Source organism: Charadrius vociferus, unplaced genomic scaffold (genome assembly GCF_000708025.1).
Source record: "Charadrius vociferus isolate BGI_N301 unplaced genomic scaffold, ASM70802v2 scaffold744, whole genome shotgun sequence".
NCBI lineage: Eukaryota > Metazoa > Chordata > Aves > Charadriiformes > Charadriidae > Charadrius > Charadrius vociferus.
Genome location: NW_009648252.1, coordinates 758,571 through 783,832, shown reverse-complemented (window position 1 = coordinate 783,832; position 25,262 = coordinate 758,571). Strand labels below are relative to the sequence as shown.

At 41.1% G+C, this 25,262-nt stretch overlaps 1 protein-coding gene across 1 annotated transcript in view; it reads right to left on the bottom strand.

The window, feature by feature from the left end:
- Positions 1–25,262, bottom strand: part of MCTP1 (multiple C2 domains, transmembrane 1) — a 177,353-nt gene that overhangs the window by 72,727 nt on the left and 79,364 nt on the right. Inside the window, exons 11-13 of the mRNA XM_009884339.1 lie at positions 25,073–25,174; positions 24,635–24,709; positions 22,661–22,780 (exon numbers count right to left, since the gene is read on the bottom strand). Of these exons, the coding sequence (XP_009882641.1) occupies positions 22,661–22,780; positions 24,635–24,709; positions 25,073–25,174 (297 nt within the window). The remainder of the gene's footprint in view (positions 1–22,660; positions 22,781–24,634; positions 24,710–25,072; positions 25,175–25,262) is intronic.

Genomic DNA, 25,262 nt, shown 5'->3' with positions numbered 1-25,262 from the left:
TTACAATGCATGTGATTTAATTTTAAAAAAATGATATAATCAATACGTGAAAACAACTTGGCCTGAAAACACCTAGCCTAAGAAAATGAAGTATTTCTCCTCCCTTCTCTTTTTCCCCAACCCAATCCTCTTTTCCTTTCAGTTTTCCTTGTTATGAGAGAAAGCGTGATGCCATTTCATAACTCCTACTTTCTTAACACACAGAGACAATGAAAATAACATGTCGTATCAAAAGCAGGACGTGAAAGCACATCTCCAAATGTTCGCAGCTACACATGCTATTAAGCATCTTTACCACTCTTAAATAGGATTTGAAATTATTCCAAAGATCTCACACAGTTCTGCACTGGCCTGCTAACTTACCTCTAGTTATTTCATGGACGGTTCACAGATGCTACTGAAGAGTTACGGAATAGATAGGACTGAGAAAAAAAAACCCAGTTGAAGATTGCTCACCCACCCACAGAATTTTTAAAGCAAGAAGGAAATACGGAATGGTCGGAGACGTGCCCGAGGAAGGCGGAGGTGGTATCTGCAGCACTTCTGGGGTGTGCTCAGCTGGGCTTGTCTTCTGCCCATCACACTGCCCAGGAAAGTGTGGGTACAGCGCACGGCAGCAGTGTGAGCCGGGCACTGACCCCTACACAGGCATCCCCCCACACGCCAGCAGCAGCTCACATCATGTCCTGATGTGGACAGCAGGGACGAGGAGTTGGGGCTTGACTTCAGGCTTGAGACCTCGGCAAACGTGCGAGTACCACCTGCATTTGAGGTAAAGACAGAGGGGGACAGGACTACCTACTGTGTGAGAGTGTGAAATGAATCCAATACTGACCACCCTCCTTAATTAAAAAGGGTACCTTCCAAAGTAGACATGCAACTCTGGAAAGGAAAATTAATTCCCTCCATCCAAAACGTCAAATTTCAGAGTTGAGTAAGATGAAGCACTGAAATATAAAACCAGAGCTGTAACTTTTAGAAAGCACTGGACAGATTACAAGTTCTCTATCATAATTAACTGGCAAAAGCTGTGAAGCTCTGTCCCTCAGTACCAGACGCACCTGGGGTGCGGTGCCTTAGCTGTGCGACTTCTGCTTTGGGGAAGGGATCACGAACAACCAGCACCCAGCTAGCCCCGACGAGGGAAGGGAGTTTGTGTTTGGGCAATGGCCAAGCAATGTCTGTTCCCTATGGCATCGGACCTGTTCCCCAAAACGCTTACTGCGGCAAGGGGGCATCTTCCGCGGCAGCGAGGTGACCACTGTTGTCCAGCTGCCACACGCCCCTGAAGGTCTATCAGCCGCCAGCGCGAAGCCCCAGCCATTATGCTTCTGTCCGGCAAATTTAGTCCCCTAGAATTTGAGCCAGAGTTGATTGTCCGAGGCCGGGCAGGGACCACACTTTGATCTCCTGATCTCGAGCCTGGGACCATCACTAGAGAGCCACTCGGTGTCACCACCAGCTGCCTTTCACTTCACCTCCTTCTTTATGTGGTTCCAAACAACTATTGACATTTTCTTTTGTCAGAAAAGCTGTTCCTTCATCACAAACGGTCTGGGAAAAGAATATGGGCAACAGAATGAATGGTGCTGTGCCATTTGGTCAGTTACAGCTCACAATGTGGGGAGAAACGGAGAGTCTGTTACGGGTGACCAGGATGAAGAGGAACTGTTCATTTTCATCCCAGTAGGAGGAAAAACCAAACTAAACTTTTTGCTGGAAGGACCATTTGATCTTCCCAGTAAAAGAGACTTAACAGGAGGGTGTTTCACATAATATATATAAGAGGAAGCAAAGTTTAGAACTATAAAAAGCAATTTTGGAAAGGCAGTTCTGCTCATTACAATATCATTAACCGCAATTATCTCTAAGTTACCTACAGGGTGGGGCTATTTCTGTGTCTGCAGGTTGACGTTTTACTGGCACACATAAGCTGGGTAGCAAACCCATTGAGCGATGGCAGAAACTAAGACATTTCACCTCAGAGTAAAATGGTTGCTCTGGTCTGGGAGCAGAAGGACAAGTTAAAAAATGACAGTTTCTTTTGAAGACTTCAGGTTAGTAAAAAGTTCAGTAAGTACCTGGCAAAAGATTTTAAAAACAGGAACACGAGGTTTTGATTTGACCATGAAGAATTCACTGAGCAAAAAAAAAAAAAAAGAAAATAACTTTCAGGTTTCCTCAGTGGGATTGGATCTTGGCACCCCCAAGACAGATGGTAATGTCTCCACAAACACCACAGATCAAGAGAAAATTGGATAGGAGTAGTGCAAGAAAGGTCCTTCACGGATCAACTTGTAGTAACTTTAAAGAACTGTGAAGCTTCAAAACAACACTGTTCGTTGTTTTTTAAATAGTTGAATATTTTGCAGTAGGGGCTTTTAGCTAATAGATTTCTCCGTACAGATGTGTGAAAAAAAACCTGGTGACCTTTCCTTTATGAAGGCGCAAATAACTTGAAAGGGTGCAGCCATTTCAGAGAGCAGAAAGCCCAAACCAGAGCAGCGTTTACATCCCACTCAAAAATCCCATCGCACTAAGATCAAAGATTTCAGACCACAAAGACCTGGCTGTAAGCCTCTCCAGGGCCGTCCCCTTGGATTTTTACTCCCATACACCACAACTTCAGGCAACAGCATCCCAACACTAGAAAATGGGAAACCCTTTTGCGGACAATACCACGCAAAGGGCAGGAAAGCACACAGCGGTGGAGACCTGTCCGCAGCCCCCCCGATGTCAGGAGTCCAGGACGCAGCGACTTCTGGACCCCGTCAGAACTCAACGAAAGCACCAGTGCTAAAACACGTCACCCTTTCTCCCCTAAAAGAAGGCAGTCTGCCCCAGCAAACCGCTCTCAGCAACCAAACACCTGAAACTTGATCAAAAAAAGCAAGTGGAGAATCCAATGCAGTTAAAACCCCGATGTAAAAGTAGCCTAACGAGAACAGAATCGGCCTCGGGTTTTTCACATCATACAACAAAGTAATACCAGTAATCCCCTAAAACAGTACTTCAATAATGTTTATCCGTGTCAGATTTCAAAAAGAAAAATACATTAAAAGTAGGACCACAATACTCAGTGTCTGCTTTGTGAAAGCTTGTGATTGCATTCCAGTTTTTTTCCTTTGAAAATTTGATCTCGTGTCTTGACAGTGACAAATCGCTGGTTCTTCGCTCGGTGGACCTTCCTGATAATAGAAGATATTCTTCCCCAAGAGAAGGAATATTTCAGGTAAACACATTCACATGGACTGAGCCTGCCCTTTACTGAAAAAGAGTTTGATCTAATTGCTTGAATGTCATCACGGGACAGAACGTCTTAAAGTAGATTACCAGGTAAATTTTAAATTACTTTAAACATTAAAAAAGCTTTTCTTAAGATATTGTTCATTATTAGCTGCAAAAGGCAAGTTTTACACCATTGTAATACCTCACACACAATGAGAGCTACGTAGCTTTTATACTCTGAATAATTCTTAAAAAATAATTAGTTCACCTAAAAAAGGCAGAAAGAGAAAACAGGGTAGAAAAAAATCAAAATTGCACTGTATCAGTTTTAGCATAAGTTTATCACGAGGTACTGTTTTATACCATCGCTCGAGATTTTCTTTTAAGTTTAGAGGTGTCTACCACAGAAGTACGTAAGTGTATTTCTCTGCAATCTTTCTGCCACAGACCCCAACAGATTTCTACCTACTGGTATCTAACTATGGAAAGTTAAAAAAGATAACTTATAGCATTATCCTCCAGACAAGCAGTTAAATGCTTTCCTGTCATGTTTTGCGTAACCTTATTTTTTCCACACACTAAGAACAGAAACACAGAGGATGGCAAGGCACAGAACAGTAATTTTTTTTTTTATGTATAGATGGAGAAGCCTCCTTCCCTCCCACTGTTTTTTTTTTCCTTCTGTCTGTACAAGTATATCCTTCAGTTTGACAGAAGTCGGTCATGATGGGGTCCTCCTCCTGGGTGTCCTTGCTTCCCTCCAGGAGCCCTGAGCCAACCCCCCCCCCATCTAACGAGTTATGATAGGAGCATTTGCTATGGCCAGCAGACGCCTTTCCAACCAGGCCACCGACAGGACAAATGGAAGCAGGTCCTTCCAAAACACGCCAGCTTTTCTCGCTAACCGTGCGGCACTCGCCCAGGCAAAACAAGCAATAAAACTACTCTCTTCTCAGCTTTTCTAGCGCTCGGGTTCCTGTAACAATTTGAAAGATGAGGAGGTTCGCATTTTACGAAAAAAAACCAACCAACCCCACTACAGACAAAGAGTGTCTTAGTATGTGCAGGAACTCAATCTGTGCCTCTCCCCTCCGCGACAAAAACGCCCTCTATTCCCCCCAGAAAGGGGAATGCTGGAAACCCCCATGCTGAGAGTCCCCATCCTCTTCTGCTGCTCCGGCGAGTCAAAGGTGAGCTCCCTCCACCCACATCGCACTTGACTCCCCCGAACGCACAACCAGGCGTCCACACAACGCCATTAGGAACCACTTTGGTCACGGGAGGCTCTCTCAGATGGTCGGCATTTCTTGAATATCCCACTCCAGCACACAAAATAATAAACTTGTACATTAAAGAGAGCTTTTCAGGGTTTTTTTTTTGATTAAACCCTGCTTGCTGACTCTCAGTAACATTACATACAACCTCAGTAAAAAAGAGCGAATGTCAACAGTTTTATTCAGCACACCGTGACCACAGGTAAGGGTGAAAACCAGATCTTCTCCGGTACCACCTCTTAGGGAAAAAAATAATAAACCTGGAGACGTGCTGCGTTAAGTGACATGAGAGCAACTCCGAAGGAACATAAACTGTCATTTTAAGAGATGGTACGCTATCGCTGGGCTCTGGAAATGGAAGCAGTGATACGACAGAGCATATACTGAGGTAAAAAAAAAAAAAAAGTTAAACCCAAAAGAAAATCTGCAGAACAATTTTCTCTCTGAACAGCCCCGGATTTAAAAATAACGCCGATATCCCATTTTTTGCTACTGCATATTTTACAAACTGAAAAAGCAAGTAACAGCAGCATCGGTAACGGGTCACCCCCCCAGCACCGCAGCGGCGTCGGCGTTCCCCCGGGACGGCCCCATCCTGCGCCACAGCGGTTCCGGCAGAACGCGGTCACCCACTTCGGCGGGAGGGAGAGCTCCTGGCTGCAGCAAGAGTTGGGTCAAGCCCTCAGTGAGGAGGACAAACAGAGTTTGTTGATAGTCTTAGCGTTTACCTTACCCAGCGGCTAAGGGAGACTATGAGTGCCGCGTATTGTGCAGAACGGAGAAAAAAAATGTGAGACAGAAATGTGGAATTATGCTCATGTACTAATACCTGATGGACAGTACGATAAAACAAGTAATTACGGGAGAACATTGTACCTCCGGGGTTCCTCGTGAGAGTGATCTGTTGTGCCTTCCTCCACCCGTCCCACAGGAAAAAGAAAAAAAGATACGTCTTAAGAGAGAAGTGAGTCACAAGGCCAAACAACTTAATGCGTAATCTTTAGGCTACTGTTTTAAGATCACAGATTGTCATCAAAGTCTGGAAATTATGCAAATAGTACTAGCTACATTTAGAGGTCTGCACAAGTAAAGACTTCCCGACCTAAATAGTAATTGTGTCTCAGGAAAGGCAGTGATTTTTTGCGTGATGCGAGGGTGCTACCTACAGGCGCAAGTGGAGAATGACATCCAGGGAAGATTAGGAAAAAAGATCCTATTTTTATGAGGAAATAGGACAGAACTAGCATTACCACTAAACTAAATCCTTCTTAATTTCAGGCTAAAGAACATATGTTTTACTGATTATTTTTTTTTAAATCCATAATCCCAAAGATTTTCGGTTAACTCAATTTAATCCTGTATCTTACAACGGTGCTTATATTTTTTCTATATTTAAAGCTTTTCCAATATAATGAAAAATAGGCTAACTTTCCTTTTTAATCAACAAAAATTAAATAACCTCTACACTCTTCTGACACACACATTTCAGACCTATTTTTGTTGACAAGTAGTTTTGGCCATAACTACTGAAAGATCTCATTGAGTGCTCACAGTTGGTGCTCAGTCTTGTAAATACATGAAGTTGTGAGACAGGAAGTATTTGTCACCATATTAAATATATTTTTATCCTATATCTCTTGTATCATCAACGCTCCATTCAATACAGTGCAACCGTATTGACAACTAGGTACAATAGGCTAAATACAACAGTATTTCCAATATTTTTGAGATAATGAAGAGATGCTTGGGAACCTCCATTAACCTAAGTGCACGCTTTTTCTTCCCCGCGTCTTTTACACCTCCGTCTGTTCCCCAGGCAGGTCAGATATGGCAAATACCTCTGCATATGTGTGAATTTACTCCTGGGGACAGCCCGACTGATTTGAATTGAACTTAATGACAGGAATTTAGCAGCAGAGGCTCAGGTTGTTAACTTTTCAGAAGAAGGGTCCCTATGGTGTGCCCACCGCCCTGCGGACACCACTGCAGTCTACCACCAGCAGATAACGGTAACAGCAGCAGCAGCAGTAGCAGCAGCGTCCTCTTGCATTTATGATCCGTGAAGAATCAGGCAAGCCATGCAATTCAAAAGTAGTGCATTCAGGCTTTCAAAAAAATTCTGACACCCTTTTTTTTAATTTTTTTTTTGGAAGGGGGATCAGTTTCACAAGTAGTACAAAAACAGAAAAAAAAGAAAAAATTCTTAAATGCATTTTATATTACATAACAGACTAAGAACTGAGACTATTTATCCTCCCAGACACAAAATTCAGCACTCCTGCATTTAAAGGCTGTATTTTTATATCCATAGTGATGAAAGGACATAACCTTGTCACAAGTACAATTAGGTACATTTTAATATTGCTGCAATGCTATGAAATGGGGAATTTCAAAACGAGCCTTTTTTGTGTCCATTTGTCTGAGTCCTGAATACCTTCCAGGGAGTAAATGTCAAGATATATTTTTATTTGTACAAAATAATTATGATATTCAAAATTAATAATCTCATGAGCTGAAAAAAAATGCTTTCTTTTACATTCCCAGTTGAACAAAGCATCTATATTAAAGCACTTTTCTGAAACACTTAGGAGACATTACTAACTACATTCCAGCATGGCTAGAAACATTATTAGAAAGAAAAAAAAAAAAACAGCATAAGGTCTGCTTAAAATCTATCTCGGAGAATAATCAACAGTACTGATACACGCTACAAATGAAATAAAAAGTATTTGGTAATGATACGTAACTTTTGCTTGAGGACACAATATATTGGTGTTACTAATATTGTTACTGATCTGAGATTCAAATTATTTTGCCAAATATTCAATTATTTATGATTTTCAGATGAAATTTCAAGAACAGTTGTACCAAAATGTATCGGTGATTCTTTTTCTTATTTTTAGAAATTGGGAAAAAAATTGTTTATATTATTTTAATGACATTCTACATATAATAATATAATTACATCACAATTAAATGAGCTCAATTCTGTTTTAATTAAGAAGATAATCCTGAATCATTTTTTTAATAGAAATGTCTCACTATAATTAATTGTTCAGAGGACATTCAAATGAATGTTGAAGAGAGAACCGCACAAGCTGTAACAGTATATTCATAACAACTTTGCTCTGAAATTAATATTTAATTAATTTTAAAATACTTTATGCCTCCTATATAGTTGTCTGTAAATTATTTTAAGTTGCCTTTCCCACTGATTAAACTTATTCATATTTTATTCAGTTCTCCCAATTTTTAATTGCATCAGAAAGCTCTGTGAGCACAGTTAGTGGTAATGTTCATAGGGTTGGTAGAGAAACATTAGTAAAGGGAAAAGTTCCTACTGGCTTTCTCATTAGGCTAACTAAATTTTAAATCATACGCCCGCATCTTTTTATTAATTACTCGCCTGTGACAAACTAATGTATCAACATACAACCTCATTTTGGTGCCTTCTAATATTTTAGATGCAAAGATAAGGGTTTTTTTCCCTCATTAGATTTTCTTAATCCGTAGCTGATATTAAATTCGTCCAAAAAGCGGGGATGGCACATGTCTACACCCCCCAGCCCCAGTTTTATAGTAGAAGGAAAACACTGGCTTGTTGATTATTGCAAAAATATTTCTGATAAGGGAAAAAATCAAAATTAATCAGTCACATGCAAATGTCATTCTTAATTTTGCTGCGTGCATATGCAACACACGCATTTCCAAATTCTAAAACTTAACCTCTATTACATATATCCTAACTGCTTTCTAATGTGAAGTAATTCTAGTCAAACATTTTTACCCCACCATTGTACTGCACGTATGTCCTAACTTTCATTTCTTCTTTGAATTGCTGTAACGTTATCCTACATGAAGTTCCTACCAGGAAAACCACTATCCCTTTTTTTTTTTGTACTTTTCCCCGAAATGTTCACAAAGTTCTTTGGAACACCAACTGAAACTTAAAAAATAAAGCTAAAAATAATTCCCTTATGAAAGCTCGATGACCTTTGACATCATTCACTATTTAGAAACCCGTAAAAGAATAGATAACAAATATATGACTCACAAATTATCAATTATGAAAAATAATCTGGGGTAATGCAAAAAGATGGATTACTTGTCATAAACCAATAAAGCTTTTGTTTGTGAATCCAATATCTCATTTCTTTCCTTCGTGTTGGGAAACTTAAAATGATTTTTAAACTGCATTAACTTAAAAAAATGAAACTAGCACAAAGGCAAACACTGAAAACACCCCCAGAAATCTGTTGGTTTTTCAACCGACTTGTATTTTATATTCAACTATCAATTCTAAAAATCAGAAGTCAGCAGAGGTGAGATCCATCACAGGGCACGCCGGCGGTCCTGCACCCGGGAGGCGCGTGGGGGTGTTGGTCCCTCCACCCAGACCTTAACGTGGTCACGAGGAAGTGCCGTATTTGTCATTGCCAGGCACACAACGGAATTTAATTAGTCTGTAGCCGCATTTCAGAGCACGGCCTGCCTGTTTCAAAGCACTCCTCCTGCACTAGAATTCTGCAGGGTTTGGGGTCTGCTTTGCTCTCTGTAACTTGGGGGAGGGGAATATGTGGGGTTTTTAATAGAAGAGATGAGAGAAAGAGCGGATGTCTGCAGAAAATAAAATAAATACCATCCTCGGCGCAGTGTCATCAGCTGTCGAGGGGTTACCTACGGAAAACCCTGGCCGGTGATGCAGCAGAGAATTCATTACGCTCGCTGACTGGCAAATGACAGGATTGCTCAGATCAGGGGATAAACCGAGATGAGCTTTATTTCCATCCAGAAGCCACAAACTCCCCGCTCAGCCTTTCCCCTTCTCTGCAAATCGTGAACCCGGTGCTCGTGGCACAACACTGGGAGACGCGTGCCAGCAGGAGTGCTGCTGATATGTTTACAAAAACAACCGCTACGACTCTTCGCTCTCGTTCAATTTGCGGCCGTCTTCTCACATACACCTTTCCCTCCGTCTCCGCCAGAACCCACAGCAGTCACCTTGGGCTGACTAACTTTGGTCCCACCGAGTCAAACCACCCCATTTTAAACCCCGCCAGCCACGGCTCTTAACTATTTTGCCCCACAAGAAACAGCTGAATGATTTAATGAAAATAATTTAATTTAAATTAGGCGTATTAGACGTTGTCAGTGAGGGAGCAGAAGGGCGAGCGCCGCGGTCGGCGGGCGATGGAGCGTACTAAGCAGAGATTCCCCGGTCCAGACCCCGGGTCAGGGATGCGCTCCCGGGTGGGAGCGCGCCCGGAGGTGACCACCGCTGCGATGGGAGAACGGAGGAGCCGGGCCGTGTGCTGGTGGGATTAACGGCTTTGTCACTCGCTAATGACAGCTGCCAGACGACGAGAAACCACATTAAGCCCCCTCGCTTTAACTTTGCTAACCAGCAACATCAAACTCCGGCAAACGGATTGGAGTTATTTTTCTGTTACACAAAGGGAAAAAAAAAAAAAAAAGGAAAAGAAAAAAGAGGAATAACATGAAGAAAGTAGTTCACGTGTTTGCTGCCTAATCAGAATGTGAGGCAGCGAACAAGCACACAGCCGTAAAAATGAACTTTGATGGAACGAAACACTCGACCGATTTGAACCAGCTTCAACAGCCCCGTTTGCGAGGGCTGTGCTTTCCTCTCCCGGCAGGACAAAGTTTCCAAACAATGTTACTTCTTCCCACCAAATTCTGACCATCAGGAATCAACCAACAAAAGGGAAATTTTATTTACTCATTTTGACACGGTATTCTTCAGGAAAGTGGAAGCTGAGAACAGTAAGGGTCTGCTACATTTGCTGTCAGAAAGGAAAAAAAAAAACAACTGAATGTTGCAGAAAAAGACCTGAGCAGCCTTTGCCATGAGCATTCACGGGGTGGGCTGTGGGTCACAGCAAAATACATACATTCACTTTTCGGAAACTTGTCATTTTGGCATATTCTCCATACAGACAGAAACCTTACTTCCTCAGTACTAATTTTAAAGCAAATTCAAAACCAATAGTTAATCGTAAGGCCATAATGATTTTTTTTTTTATATATATATATATTTTTTTTTTTAAAGCAAATTCAAAACCAATAGTTAATCGTAAGGCCATAATGATTTTTTTTTTTATATATATATATTATTTTTTTTTTAACCTGTGACTTTGACAAGGCCCCTTTTGGAAATATCATGGTTACCCAACCCTTTTACGGCTTTAACAAACCCTTAGTTCTGCCTCCGGTTCCATACAATGTGGGCTCTATTTGCACCCGTGCGGTACCGAATTACAGATAAAGTTACAGCAAATTTGTTTTCTCAGAAAAGCAGTGAGGCCTAGTGTCCCCCGAGTAACAACAGCCTCGTCTTTCCCTCAGAAGTAGAACTGGAATAGTTTTCCCCTCCAGAAACAACCGTTTCTTCCCGCGACAATGGGTCCGTTCTTGGCGGCGGTGAATGGCACAGGGCTTGGTTTGCAGGCGGCGGGGGCGGCCGGCGGGGACGGCCCCCGCTGCGGTAGGTGACCCCCGCCGCCACCACCACTGCCAGACGGAGCCCCCCACCCCCCGTAAGCACAGCAGGAACCGGTCCGTAACTTACCGAGATGCGCCCCGTTCACACCGATGGAGTCGAGGCAGCTCACAAACACCTGAGCAAAGACATCTTAAAAAGGTTTAGAAACCCACAACCCGCACCCAAAGTGAGTCGCGAATGTGAAAGGAACACTGGCAAAGCAATGAAAAGACCCACCAGCGCACTGAAGTTATTTTCCAAACGCTCTAGCTAATAGACTGTGAGGAATAAATAACTTTTTAATGTGTTTCACTGGAGTTGCGCTGGGGAATATTAATACCCAGTATTAAAAACACTATTCAGATTGATGTGACGCTGCAACGCTATGAAGAGAGGGACACGGCACAGAAACAAAGCTCAAACAAGAGATTTCATTAGTTACCCCTCCTTTAAAATGAATCACTCCAAAATGTTTCCATGTTTACTTGCTGCAATACTACCATAGTCTCCCTAGAAGACGAAAATCAAGCACATTTAGGGAATAAGCATTAAGTGTTGTTAATGTGGCCTTCTGCTCTTAATCATTATCTTGGGAAAATTATATTGTGTTTTATATACTAATACTACGACATTTTTATTAACTCATAATCCCTCTGCTAACAGTGGTGCTTTAAGCAAGTAATAATTAAAATGGCAGCAAACATTAAAAATACCTACTTTTAAATTTTTCGGTCGTGTTAAAGGGATACGGTATATGTTGGTACTAGAGGTTCTTTAAGAGAAAAAAAAAACAATTAGAATATTGTATACCAAGCAAAAAATAGTAATTCTTTCTTTGTTAAGGAAAACAAGCTTAAATAACCATTAACAGTTTCCCTTACAGTACTGATCACTCATCTTCAAAGGAATTAGCTGAATTTAATTAGTGAAAATACACTTTTCCTGGAAATGGAAGAATTTGTCACTGAAAAATAGAGTTTCAAAAATGTACACCTGTGCCTTCTGCTCTGAGATAAGGAAGAGATTTTCCCTCTCCCTTATAAATGAGCACCAGAAAGAGACAGACCTCTGGAGAGACGGAGCGAGATCAGAAATATCACACCAGCTGACTTTATTAAGACGGGAATAGTCCAGAAAGGGGCATCTCAAGCAGAAGACTTACGCATTAGTCCTGCCAGGGCTACTACTAACGTAGAGATTTACCTCCAGCTTAACATGTTTACCCCTCAAGTTACGGCTTAGAGGAGACACACTGATAGCAGAGAATGACGGATAGGCATTCATGGTGGCTTCATTTTTTTTTTAATCACAGCTTTCCCGAGTACACAGTGCCAGTTCCTGTAGCCACGAATACAAAATATGTATTCAGTATATCAAAGCAGGATTAATTTTATTCCTTTTTGAGCACATTTCTTTGCTACCTTTTTATTTTTTTAATGGGGTTAGGAAGTGTCTGTCTTTGTTCATTAATGAGCAGTGTCTACTTACGGAGGCCAGTCAATTAGAACTGGAATACAGGCACATCTAATCACAGCCACTCTATGGCTGCAGAGAGAAAATCATGTCTCCTATTCAGCCGGCGCTGCACGCTAATTGCCCAAGAAGTTCCAATTGCATAATACCAGTTTTAACAGATAACTTTGCAGTCCTAACAATAGCTCCGAGGCCAGTGGTCAATCTCAAGTAAACATGCCTAAATTATGCCAATTTTTTGCTTTTACAGATCAGGGGGTTCTTCTCAGAGTACTTGTATCTCTGGAGAGCAGTTGGCACCTTGTGACTTCAGAGCTCCCGTAATTGTGCCGGCGTTATTCACGGAAATGTACAAACTCCAACGATCTGCCATGCGGTTGCAAGTCTATTCGGTATCAGCTGCAACCATTTGGCTTACAGTTATTAAATTCTTTTTCTTTTCAGTAACAATTCTGGTCACAACGTTAGTTATCTCTACTGGATAAGTGTTAATACTTATCCTGGAATAAATAAAATCTACCAGTGAAACCAAAATAAATTATGCTTTTAAATTTTGTCTCTCTGTTTATTCCAAAGTTATAAGCAGATTTGGGGATATAAACAGCTATTATTTTTCTTTTGAAAATTAAATAAACTAGGAAAAAAAAAAAAAGAAAAAGCTGTCTATACTAAATAAGTGGCTATGAGGTTCACAGGCTTTTTATTTCAAGGTCAACTGAAATGCTCCTTTCCTGCAGAAACTAAATAATTTGAGCATGACACTTGGTAAAAAATTAACATTCCGCCCTTTCTCTGAGTGTTTCGTGTATTAATAAAACTATCTAAACAACATTGTTTCCTGCATTAACACTTAATTAAAAGGATCTTCAAGGCAGTTTTTGGTCTTTCTTACATTGCCACGACCAGTACAAAAAGTTACTGCGCAAGAGGGGCCACCACAAACACCCAACCTTTACCAATAACGTGGCTGAGGTACGCAAGGATTTTCTTCACAACTTTGCAACCATCAGTTTGGCCCTCAATTAAGAAATTTAACCAAACATTCTGCCCAGAGAGTGATCTGCTCGACGCAGCCTCGTCCCCCCGCAGCACCCGGGAGGGAGAGGGGAAAAGCACGTGGAAAGGTTGTTCAGAGAAGCATCGTTTTTCTGAAAGAATGGATTTATTCCTAATTCTCCAGGTATGGAAAACAGCCTGGCTGGAAACAACGTTTACCCTGAGTAAACTACACAATAAAGACGACATTAACAATGCGCTCTATAACTGTTGCCTAATTTAGAAGAAAAAAAAACGCAAAATCCACCACTTGTGAACTTCCCAAGTACTATTCTGTAACATCACGCTTCAGCAGTTTGTCCACTTGAAATAAAGACGATCTACTCGGGACACAGAGGGACACGTTACCCCACGCACAGGGCAGCTTCTCACGCTGCTGCCTTTTCACACTCTGTCACAAGGAACTTTCCCCGACTGCAAAAAATAATCAGCTTTCCCTGTGCAGCTGTAAACGCCCGGCTCCACCGTAGGACTCTCCCACACAGCTCTGAACTGAGTTCAGGTGGAAATAAAGCCTCTTGCATGGGAAGCCCACCTCACACTGAGGAGGACAGCAGAATGACACAGCCCTTTGTCACTTTGTCTTCCCACCGTCCTGAGGGGTACAGACACGTCCTTCACCCTCCCAGCCCGCTCTGCTGGTTTTGGGTGTATCAGCATCACATGCAGCATCGCGGCCCGCCAGTTATCTCCGAGCGGGAAGCAAGCTTCCCAACTCGCTCTGGCCCAAACCAGACATTTTTGGAAGGTGGAGCATGCAGCATCTCTCTTTTGCCAAAAATGTGGGATAAAGCTGTGTGTGGCAGACAGTCGCCTTTCAGGAAAAAGGGAAAAAACTTCCCGTGTAATTTTTGCAATGCCTACTTTGGGGTGTTTTTTCTTTTGGGGCTTTATTTACCACACCAATAAACCCAATTACTTTTAGTTATGCAGCACGTGCGGCACTACTAGAAACAAAATAAGTTCTAAGTCTTTTTTAGATTAACGGTCTGGGTTTCACGTTCTGCAATCAAAACTAGATTTACAAAATTGCACGTTAAACAATATAAGCAGAACAAAGGCTTTCATGATGCATATCAGAAACATTACGGAGTTAGCCTAAGTTTTTTCACCCCAGTAAAATCCAGAATATCGAAAATTACTTGTTTTTTCTTCATTCTTCCACCCAGGCACAGATGCTTACAGTATCCCCTGCCAGCTACATACCTACCAAACAGGCGACTACTCCGTAGGGATAAGCTCACTGAAGATCCCTTAAGGAACATTAGGAAGAAACCGGTAGCTCCGTTTCCGAACGGGCTGTCCTTTCTAAGCCTTTTGCACATCATACTTTCAAAAGCTTTGAAACGTTGCTTCTCTGTTTGAGTTTCCTTACTTGGGCTTTTCTCGCTAGCACGCGACATTCCTGGTTATTGCTTCTTTCTTTACTACACCGAAACTTTTGGCAAAACAGTACATTATACTATTTTAACTGCTGAAGGACCCAGTAAAATCAGTGTGTCCCATAGTCCTTCCACTTCAAAGCAAACCATTATAATACCTACCGCTGCTAGAATAAAAAGGAAGTAGAACACTCTTTGTGACATGATTTTATAATGTGTTGGTTCTCATATGACTCATAACTGAAAGATGATGAAAAAGTTAAGATATTTTGTAATCCACCCATGCGCACTATTTAAGTAACGGAAGTTTAAATGGCCAAGATTTCCTGCAATGACTGCGAAATAGCAATTCGGGGCAGCCAACGATGATAAGGTACACAACTACTTTCTCCGTAGAACACTGGTACTAAATGCTTATTCCAATTTAATATCCATGCTCTGAAGTCTTTGAAGCGCAGAGCTTTTTATTCAGGAGAGTTTTGTACACTCAAGAGGAAAGCATGAGTTTTGGAATACATGATGCAACGCAACCCCTCTCTGGACAGAGAGACAGGCTGGGTCCAGTGGAGCCACCCTGCAGCTCTCCCAGCGCCAGTGGGCAGCCGGGCACCCCCATCCCCGTGGTCTGTGTAACGGGAAACGTGCGCCAGACCCAGACTGCATCTCACGACGACTGGCTGCCGAGATTTCCGGCCACGTCACTGCCTTACAACGAAACGTAAGCTCGTCTTTAGAGTTTTTTGGGGCAACACTAAACACCGGATGGTAACTAATAGTTTTGTTAATTTCTGTGATTTTTGGACAACCACATTTTGGTGCATCAGACCTTTCGGCGTATCAGGCTGTAACAGCATTCTACAAGCTTTGAAAATCAAGTATTTCCAGTGCAAAAAGTTGCCCGTTTTCCAAGTTGTGAGAAAAGGAAAATAGGTGGGAAGAATGGTCTGGTAGTGAAGGGAAAAGTCCAAGACTTGGGATACCAATGTTCTGCTTTACTGTGTATTTTCCGTTGGAGAAAGCATAACGCCTCTTTACCTCAATTCGTCATGTAAAATAAGGGAAGTATTTCCCCACCACTGCATAGGTGTTTTTGAGATTGAACACTTTAAGGTTATGACTAACTCAGAATGGAATCTAGGTAAGTACCTAAAATAGATATGCAGGTAAAATAAACACCAAAGGCAGCAATTAAAGTGTCTAAAGGCAGAGGTGGTGCCACCTTAGGCACCCAGGGGTGGGAACCCCCATCAGCTGGATGGTGACGGCAGAAGTGACACAGAACCTAAGACAGACAGATGCCCTCCTGGAACAGCAGCTGGCAGCACACAGGATGCTCTAGATGCACTAAAATGACACCAAGGCAGCACTTAGGCAAAGAATCACACTGATAAACTGGTTTAGCAAGTATGTATTCACTCTGTGAAGGAAGTAAAAGGAAACTGATTTTCTTAAAATCAAAATAAAATACTAAAGGAAATTATTACGCCTATCACTATTGCCCACTCCTTCCTTGTATCAGATTTGCAAACGCACAATGTGCCAAACACACTATGTCCCGAAAGTCATCATAGTGCTGCAGGAGATGTGAGGTGATGACACCAAATATTTCCACACCAGCATCATTCCTCAGTTGCTATCATTAAGTATAGAGGGATTTTTTTAACCACTGCTGGTGCCGGTACGCTCTTTAGGTATGAACGGTTACTGGATGCCCGTGGCCATGTAGACCTGGACCTGGTACGTACCCGTTTCCTTCCCATCCCACTTTCCCAAACCTGGCACACAGCACAGCTAAGGGTTGCAGAAAGCCCAAACCCCAAAGTATTTTTGCAGCAGTCTCATGTCTGGCCTATAGAAAATTAGGAGAGAGGAAACAGGACTTAGATCTCTTTTCTTTTTGTCTGCTTTACTTCTGAAAAAACCCAAACCCACAGCAGTCTGGTCTACATTGTCTTTGCTGGTCAACATACAGCTGACAAAGAGCCGAAAGACTCTTGCGCATGTGTGCAACCTGCATCAGCAATGAACCTTGTACCTGGCTTTGCCACCGCCACGTCACTTTACCTCTGCAAATCTCTGTTTTGACAACAGGCAGTTTTGACAGCAACAGGAATTGTTGGAAGGGCTTTTTATTTAGGATGTAAGAAGTTTTTGCAACTACCTTACCGGCACTTCTTCCAATTTCAAAGTCTAGACAACACGCAGTCAAGACAATCTGATGGTCCACTTCACCCAGGTTTAGTAAAAAGCAATTTGAAGAAGTTTTTTATATATTATATCCTCAAAAATGGTATCAACAACGGCAAAAAGCTCTTAAGTATATCTGCAAAATTCTGATTCCCCTGCAATTACAGTGTGAAAAAACAGAAAAATAATTAATAACTAACCCAGGCGTATTCCCACTCCTGATGGTACTGTATCAAGTCTCTCCCAAAACATAATCTCTGTCCTTCAGCTTTTAGCAGAAGTTGCTTCTGAGATAACACAGTAGCGATCATTTCCTTTTTTAATAGGGAAAAGCTAAGCAAGTTGACAGAATTACTTTACTGTCTCATGTCCTCCTAGGGACCAGCTCTTTTTTTCTCCTGTTTCCTTCTCGGTTTCAATTAATTAGCATGACACCACCGCAACTAAATGGTGTATGTGCAAGAGAACTAACACTTAATCAAAGGCTAGGGACACTATTATGTCATTTTCACACATGAATTGTGTAACGTTAGAAGACAAAGCGAAGGTGAGTTAGACCTGACAAATGACTTGGAAGCAGGGTGAGTCATTTTATCAATATTTCAAAGCCTAAGAAAGAAAAGTATTTTCTGTGTGTATGCATGCACACGTATAGAAAGATTCAGAGGAATAAGATCAGGAATAGAAAGAACATGTTCACAGAGAGCTCTAATTTGAGGACATACTGAAAAGTACGCGTGTGATCGGGTGAGGGTACTCTGCTTCCAAATGAGAAAGGAAACAAGTTTATTTTATGAGTAACAGTTAAACGTTCAAGCGGGCAATTACAGTGCTTTACAGAGGCCATTTTGGGATACCAAACACTTTGAAGATTATATATTCCCTCATATTTCATGTTCAATGTTCCTCTAAGTAAAATATGTGGTTCCCTTTAGTTAGTCAGTTATGAATTGTACTTTAAAGGCAAGGGGACATTTTTGATAATGCACATCTTAAACTTTTCATTAAACTACCAAATTTAAATTCTACCTTTTTGTGCACTCTGACATTTTTGTCTGGCATTTTCATTAATTTTGCGACATACATAAATGTAGCTGAAATGTTAACTGATCAATACTTTGTCTCTCTCATGTAGCACTAGAGCGAAGCTCCCCAAGGACCACGCAGCAGTACAGAAATTAAATGTGTAAAATATCAAATGTTAATGTTAAACACAGCAGCACTTACTGTATAACGACTGAAAAGGCTAAAAGAATTCCAAATGGACAGATGGTAGCACAAATTATGTACAATCACATTTAAAGATTAAAGTTTGTCCCGTAAAATAATTCATTGACTCACATTGAAGTGTGTCCTTTTACTGATAGCTCGGTTGTCCAATTATTTTTCTGCTCATTACAGTGAGAAATGACAGTATTGGAAAAAAAGAGTGTACACTTTTTTCCCCGTACATTGCACCCACTGACATCTGCAAGAACACAAATGTCTGGTCAAGAAGCTGATGGAAATTAGGCCCAATTTAGCAGACATTTCAGTGCCCACAGTAGATTAATCTGAAGAAAAACCATCCACTTTTGCATACTCTGATAAAGTTCTTCAGCCTGAAGCATACTGTACTAATTACTGAATTAAAAAATATGTAAAAATTAACTGGTAAATAATCCAAAGGTCTGTTTTAAATACAGCAAATCACGTGAATTTACAGCAAAGGCTCTCTCTACGTATTCTATTCTTTTCCATTCCATTTGGGAGCTTAAGAAGCACAAACACAAATATGTAACACATTTTTAATCAGCCTCTAGACATAACAGGGGTATATGCGATACAATGAAGCTGTTCTGGAACTGAAACATTAATTTAATACTGTTCCCATACGCTTCCTTTATTTAACAGGAAATAAATATGAAAAAGGAGGAGAGAATATAAAATCTTCTGATGGCTCAAATCCAAAGTATTCTAGCCACATCGACCAACCTATGTTGCATGACCTATCTACAAGTATTTTTCAATACCTGATAAATAAAAGCTAATCATACTTCAAGGTTATATTAGCATGAAAAAATATATATATAAAAATACGTCTGGGTATGAATTGTTCTTCTGTTGTGAACTACCGAGGCACAGGGAAAAAAAATGGAGTCAAAACCTTAAGTCATTCAGGCAAAATCCCCGGTAAGCTTACAAAGTTCAACAGAAACAGGTACAATATTGCTTAGCTGAGGAAATGCATAATCCAGAACACTGAAAACTTAACTTCTAGGTTTCTGTAATTCTAGGTACAGCAAGGTCATTGAGCTGGTGCCTTTGGACAGATTTGAGAAAGAACGCTGCTAAAACTGTAATAAAGCATTTCCTTTCCTAAAATGTCCCAAATAACGTAAAGGTTTGATACAGCCAAGTTCTGGGGTATGAATAATCAGCAAGCCCCTTCAACGAACACTTTTAGTCTCGGTGCCTAACACCGAATTTCTTCACCTTCTGTAACAGGAGCCCCATCAGAACTTTGGTCCATGGGGTGAGGTACAAGACAAGGGCACCGGTCACGGTGACGCCTGTCCCTGGGGCAAAGGGAGAGCGGAAAAACCGGCCCTCGCATGTGTACCTGTGTGGAACGGCTGTAAACCTGTATTGTGATGTTATCCATCAAGGTATACCTTCAAATCCAACCGCACGGAAGAAACGGTTAGTTTAGAAGTTTATTTCTCGCACATTTTTTATTAGTCTGCCTACAGAGCTGGAAACCTCCAGAACGGCCTATTTCTCATCGCCTTTCTGGCACTGACATTTCACTGTGACATTCTCCAACCTCTGGGAGACAACTTCAAGAGGAGATACGACTTGTGTAACAGTGAAGAGATGAAAATACATAGAAGTGCAGCTTTTTCATAGCATCTGTTAAATTCCATTGTAACCTTAGTGCAAGCGTAATTCAGCATTACACGTGCAAGTGAACCTCTCAAGATTTTTCAAGGGCCTGTGATAGCTACGAAACTCCAGAAACCATCCAAATCCAAAGCTTACAACCGTGATAGCAGTTGACGTAGATTTGACTTAGCCAACAAAAACTTATCAATGTTTTGCCCAACCGAGAGATTATTTGATCCTTGGGCAGAATAGCACCGGGTTGAAGAGCACGGGATGCACTTTGGACGCAGAGCAGGAACACATCTGTGAAGTCACAGCACTGGTGCAGACGTCATGTATCCATAACTACTAACCACCACAGAGCAAAACAAATACTAAAAGAAAACTAAGAAAAGCAGACTTTTGAGAAATATATACCAATATGCATATATGAATATATATAAAAATAAAATCAGGAATATGTTTCTGCTGCAATACACTACCACTACAATAATGCCTTATACTGACTATAGATTCTGAAATTCTGTGTTGTATGTATTTCCAACAACTTATTGTGATACCAATTTTTTTCTACGATTGGAAACAATTACAATTCACCAGCAACACCACTTTTTCCATGGCGACAGCAGCATACAAGAAAGAAATAATTTCATTTGCCCCAAAGAATAGGATGTCTTTCCATTTCCCTTTCTTCCACCGGTAACAGGTGGGTGTTCCATGCTGTATTAAAATCAGACTTGAACAGATGAGTATTTACTAACTGGAGCAGTAATAACAACATGAACATTTGAGTTTCACAGAGAAAAATGCATTCTCCTATGAAATTTTGATTATTTTAAATTGAAATTTTTAAACTCAAAAAAACCCTGAACTGTTGGAGCGGGGCCAGAGGAGGCCCCGGAGATGCTGGGAGGGCTGGAACCCCTCTGCTGGGAGGACAGGCTGGGAGAGTTGGGGGGGTTCAGCCTGGAGAAGAGAAGGCCAAAAAGGGGAGACCTCAGAGCCCCTTCCAGTGCCTAAAGGGGCTCCAGGAGAGCTGAGGGGGGGATGCTGGATCAGGGAGGGGAGCCGTGGGACGGGGGAGAACGGTTTGACACTGACAGAGGGGAGATTCAGACTAGACCTAAAGAAGAAATTCTTTCCTGTGCGGGTGGTGAGCCCCTGGGGCAGGTTGCCCCGAGAAGCTGTGGCTGCCCCATCCCTGGAGGTGTTCAAGGCCAGGTTGGACGGGGCTCTGAGCAACCTGGGCTGGGGGGAGGTGGCCCTGCCCAGGGCAGGGGGGTGGGATGGGATGACATTTGGCGTCCCTTCCAACCTAAATTATTCTATGATTCTATGAAATAATGACAGATCATCTTTCTAAAGTGAACAGTAGCAAGTCTATTTAGATTTTTGGACGTAGTGCAGCTACTACAGACATAAGAAAAGTATATAAACCCTAAGAATTTAACAGCACTTGTATCTCCTGTACACCTGATGAACACCACAACCAAGGACCAACAGCTTGCTGCCATCCTTTGACAGGGTGCAGGGGGGTTGAACAAGTCACTTAGTACAAACAGAGCCCTGTTAGAAGAAACTTCCTGAAAAACAGCGTGATTTAGTGACGCACCAAAATACCCGAATTTACTGCTCCAGTGCAGCCAGCTCCAATGTCTGGTTGATTTCTCCAAATTTGAGGCACCCAAACTAGGAGCACTGTCACCAGAGTCCCTCTATAATTATTCAAAGTAATACCAAAAGCATTCCTTGTTCATATTTATGGTGGAGAAGCCCATATCTTCAGTATTTTAGCCAACTTCATAAATTTAGTTGTTCCAGAGAGTGTGTCCATTCATACATCTGTACTCTTAGTGGAACTCCCTCAGACTAAAACCAAACCGGGTCTATGGTCTTGTTTGGAGCTCATATGTTTTTGAAAATAAAAAGATACTCATCTGGGAAACACAATGTAATCTATGCTCATGCTTGGAATTTTCCAAATTTAACAGGAAAATAAAGGTTAATATTAGTGAAGCTAATGTTCATGGGGAAATAGTAGTTTCATTTAAATCACTAAAAATTAATTCAGTAAAAACAGAACCATGACCAGAGCCCTGTATCTAAAAGGTACTAGTCTGTTTGCCTTCATGATTTTACAGTTTGGGTTTTTTTTTTAATTTTGTTTTGTGTTTTAAACCAAGAACACTAAATCATAATAACAAAGCAACTATTTGGTTCCAGAGCTTTGTACTTCTAAAAAAGTTCTAGGTGTAAAATATATTTATATGTGAAGGCCAAAATAACATGAATTCATGATGTGTAAAAGCATTCATGAAATATTCAAAATAAGTTTTTGAGTAAATGTAGAATATACAAGGGGGCTAAACAAAATTTAACAGAAGTAATGTGTTAGAAGCTCAAGACACATCATCAGAGTTCACTGACTGTATTGGAGTTGTATCACTTGCTTATGTTATTTGTAGAATTGTAAAGTAAAAAACCCCACTACCTTGTTTGTGTGACTTTTTAAACTTAATTACTTTTTTTTTTTTTAAAAAAAAGTGAATAAACATGATTTGCGTCATCTTCATGATGCAGTTTTAAATTTTAAAAAAAAATAATCAGAAACCCTCACATCAACACTGTATTATGTCTCAGTCTGGAACACAAATACATCAGGGTGATTAACAGTAATACAAAGACGATCATACCAAAAAAGCAGCAAGACTTCTTGGGGGAGAATCCCAGTCAAAGCAACTGCTAATGTAGTAGGCGGCATTTATGAGCACCATGATGCAATGCTTCGTCCGGATAAAGTTTCTTACCAGTAGCTGTTAAAAAGATGAAAGAATGAAAATATTTCAAAACCCCAAAAGCTTCAGAAGAGGTTCATGCTTACCATACTGTCATTCTCAATTTGGGTGAAGACTGAGAAAATAAAATGTTAAGCTCTCTAGCTCACAAATTAAAAAAGATAGTTTAAAATTTGAGACTTGGAAGAGAGGGAGTTTTAGTTAGCTGTGTCAATTAATATTTGTTGAATTTAACTCTAAAGACTCAAGTTGTTGTCTTCATTTCTACAACTGTAGACCACTTCTAAAAAGCCACTTGCAAAATCTGACGAATGGTTTTGTTATTAAGATTTCAGACTTTCATTAAGTAGGCAAGACTTTCTCCATTGTCAATTATTTAGAAAATTCTGGCCTTTCTTAATAAAAAGACGCTGTAGTACACTAACCTGAAACCACGCAAAATTACTGCTCTAATTAAGATCACCTACAACCTGTTACATCCAATTTTTCCTTCATTTGTAACAAATCTGTCTGCTGTGATGTATTTTGACCAACACGTGTTTTTAAGCATTTATCACAGTAAGTTTAACTGCATACATTCAATCTATATAGCAATGAGACTTAACAGCACTGGGGTTTGATTCAGGAGAATACCCTTAAATCCTATAAAATGGCAGTTCACTTGACCAAAAAAAGTGAACAAACCAGTGAATGATTTAATTTATGTATTGCATAGCACAGAAAACACCGGGTAGGTACGACACATTCACTCTCAGAAAATGTGGATGTTTTAAAAGGCAACCACACTAGTCATACATAAAGATTCCTTCTTCCCCTCCTGCCCCCACCCCAGTGGTATTGCGGTGCAGTATCTCATGCAAGCTAATTTAAAAAAAAAACAACCAACCCAAAGTGGGCATTTAACATTTACTCTTCCTGCCACCTGCAAAAAGCTCAATGCCATTTTCTGTTATGAAAGTGGGGAGAAGAATTAATCTTGAATAAAAGGCCTTGCTGTTTCTTTGCTGGAATAGCAGTGCAAAATGCAGCTTTAGCAACTGCCTCACTCACAACAGTAAAGAAAGAAATATTTCGCCTGTTGAAATCTTTTTACATGAAATACATCCTACAGCTGATACAAAATTCATCCAGCAGATAATTTAAATTACGCTGAAGCCTATAGGCTTTCAGCAAAATAAAAAACAGTTTTGAGGCCTCTGCCTTTTCACTGCAAACAACAAAAATAATGTTCCCAGAGTCCAACCAAAGGCCCTGTTCTCTCCATATGAAATACATCATTTGTGGAACATGAAAAACTGAACCAAAAGTAGTTGAAGTGGGAAAAAAAAGAAGCGTGTTGAAATATTTTTTACCGAAACACTAAAACCGTGTGTAGCACAAACATCTAGATAAAAGAAAAAAAGGGCCCAGACATTTCGTACCCACAGGACTCTCCAAATTAATACAGGGTTTTATTCTGCTTTCAGCCGCGTTTCAAACCTCACTCAATTAACTTATTTAAAATTTGGCTAAAAGAATGCTGAAAGACTCTGCACTCTGCAACAAATGGAGATCTTTCGGGTCAAGGTTAACAGCAAAAATTTATGCAAGACTTAGTTTACATGCACCTGTGCTATCATCTGATATGTGTGGAACCTGATGATTTCAACTGTGTTCTTATTCACGTATTTCATGGAAATTAAGCTGCAATTTATCGAGGAGACACAATAAACCCGTGTATTCTGTTTCTGCCTTTTCCGACCTTTCATATTCCTTTGTAAACAGGTAATGAAAATGTTATTCTTTACCCTTAGCAGTCCGATACCAGATATTTGGACGTGCACACTTGATATTAAGGCTTTCGGAAAGGATTAGTATTTCCTTACTCTTTACCTGTTTAGACAGTCTGTTTTCCTCTTCAATGTACTTCTGTTCTTTGGGCCTTAAGGTTCGTATGCTGGCTTTCACCTGCACAGTAAAACGTGTGTCAATATTTCAAGCTCGCTCGCCCCTCATTAATAACACATGCTTCAATTTGCAGAAATTAGGCAGTCCCAGAGCCGCGGCTGCCAAGCGCCGGCGCACGGGGGTCGGCAGAGGCAGGGGGTGGCGGGCCCTCCCGCCCGCACTCCTCCTCCCCGCAGCACCCGCCGCCGCCGCGGCAGCGACAAAAAGCGAGGGTGTGCCAGGCAGGGGCAGGAGAGTATTCCGTGGTACACATCAAGGTTTAGAGAAAATGAGGAATGACAGAAATTCTCTACAAATCGGGAACAAAAGCTTTCATGAAACTGAACTCTTTAGCAGTACAAAAAAGCCAAAGTTAAGACTTACAGCATTAAAAATCACATCTATTTCAAGATAGATGACCCCCTTTGTTGGCCCTGTCAGCTGCTTGTTTTTCAAGACGTAGGCTTTCTGTTCACCATTTTGAATCTGCAGGAAAAGGACATGACAGCCGTCTGTCTCGCGGTCTCCGCTGAATACCCCCCCCGCGACCCCTGACCCGCGGCTGCTCACACTC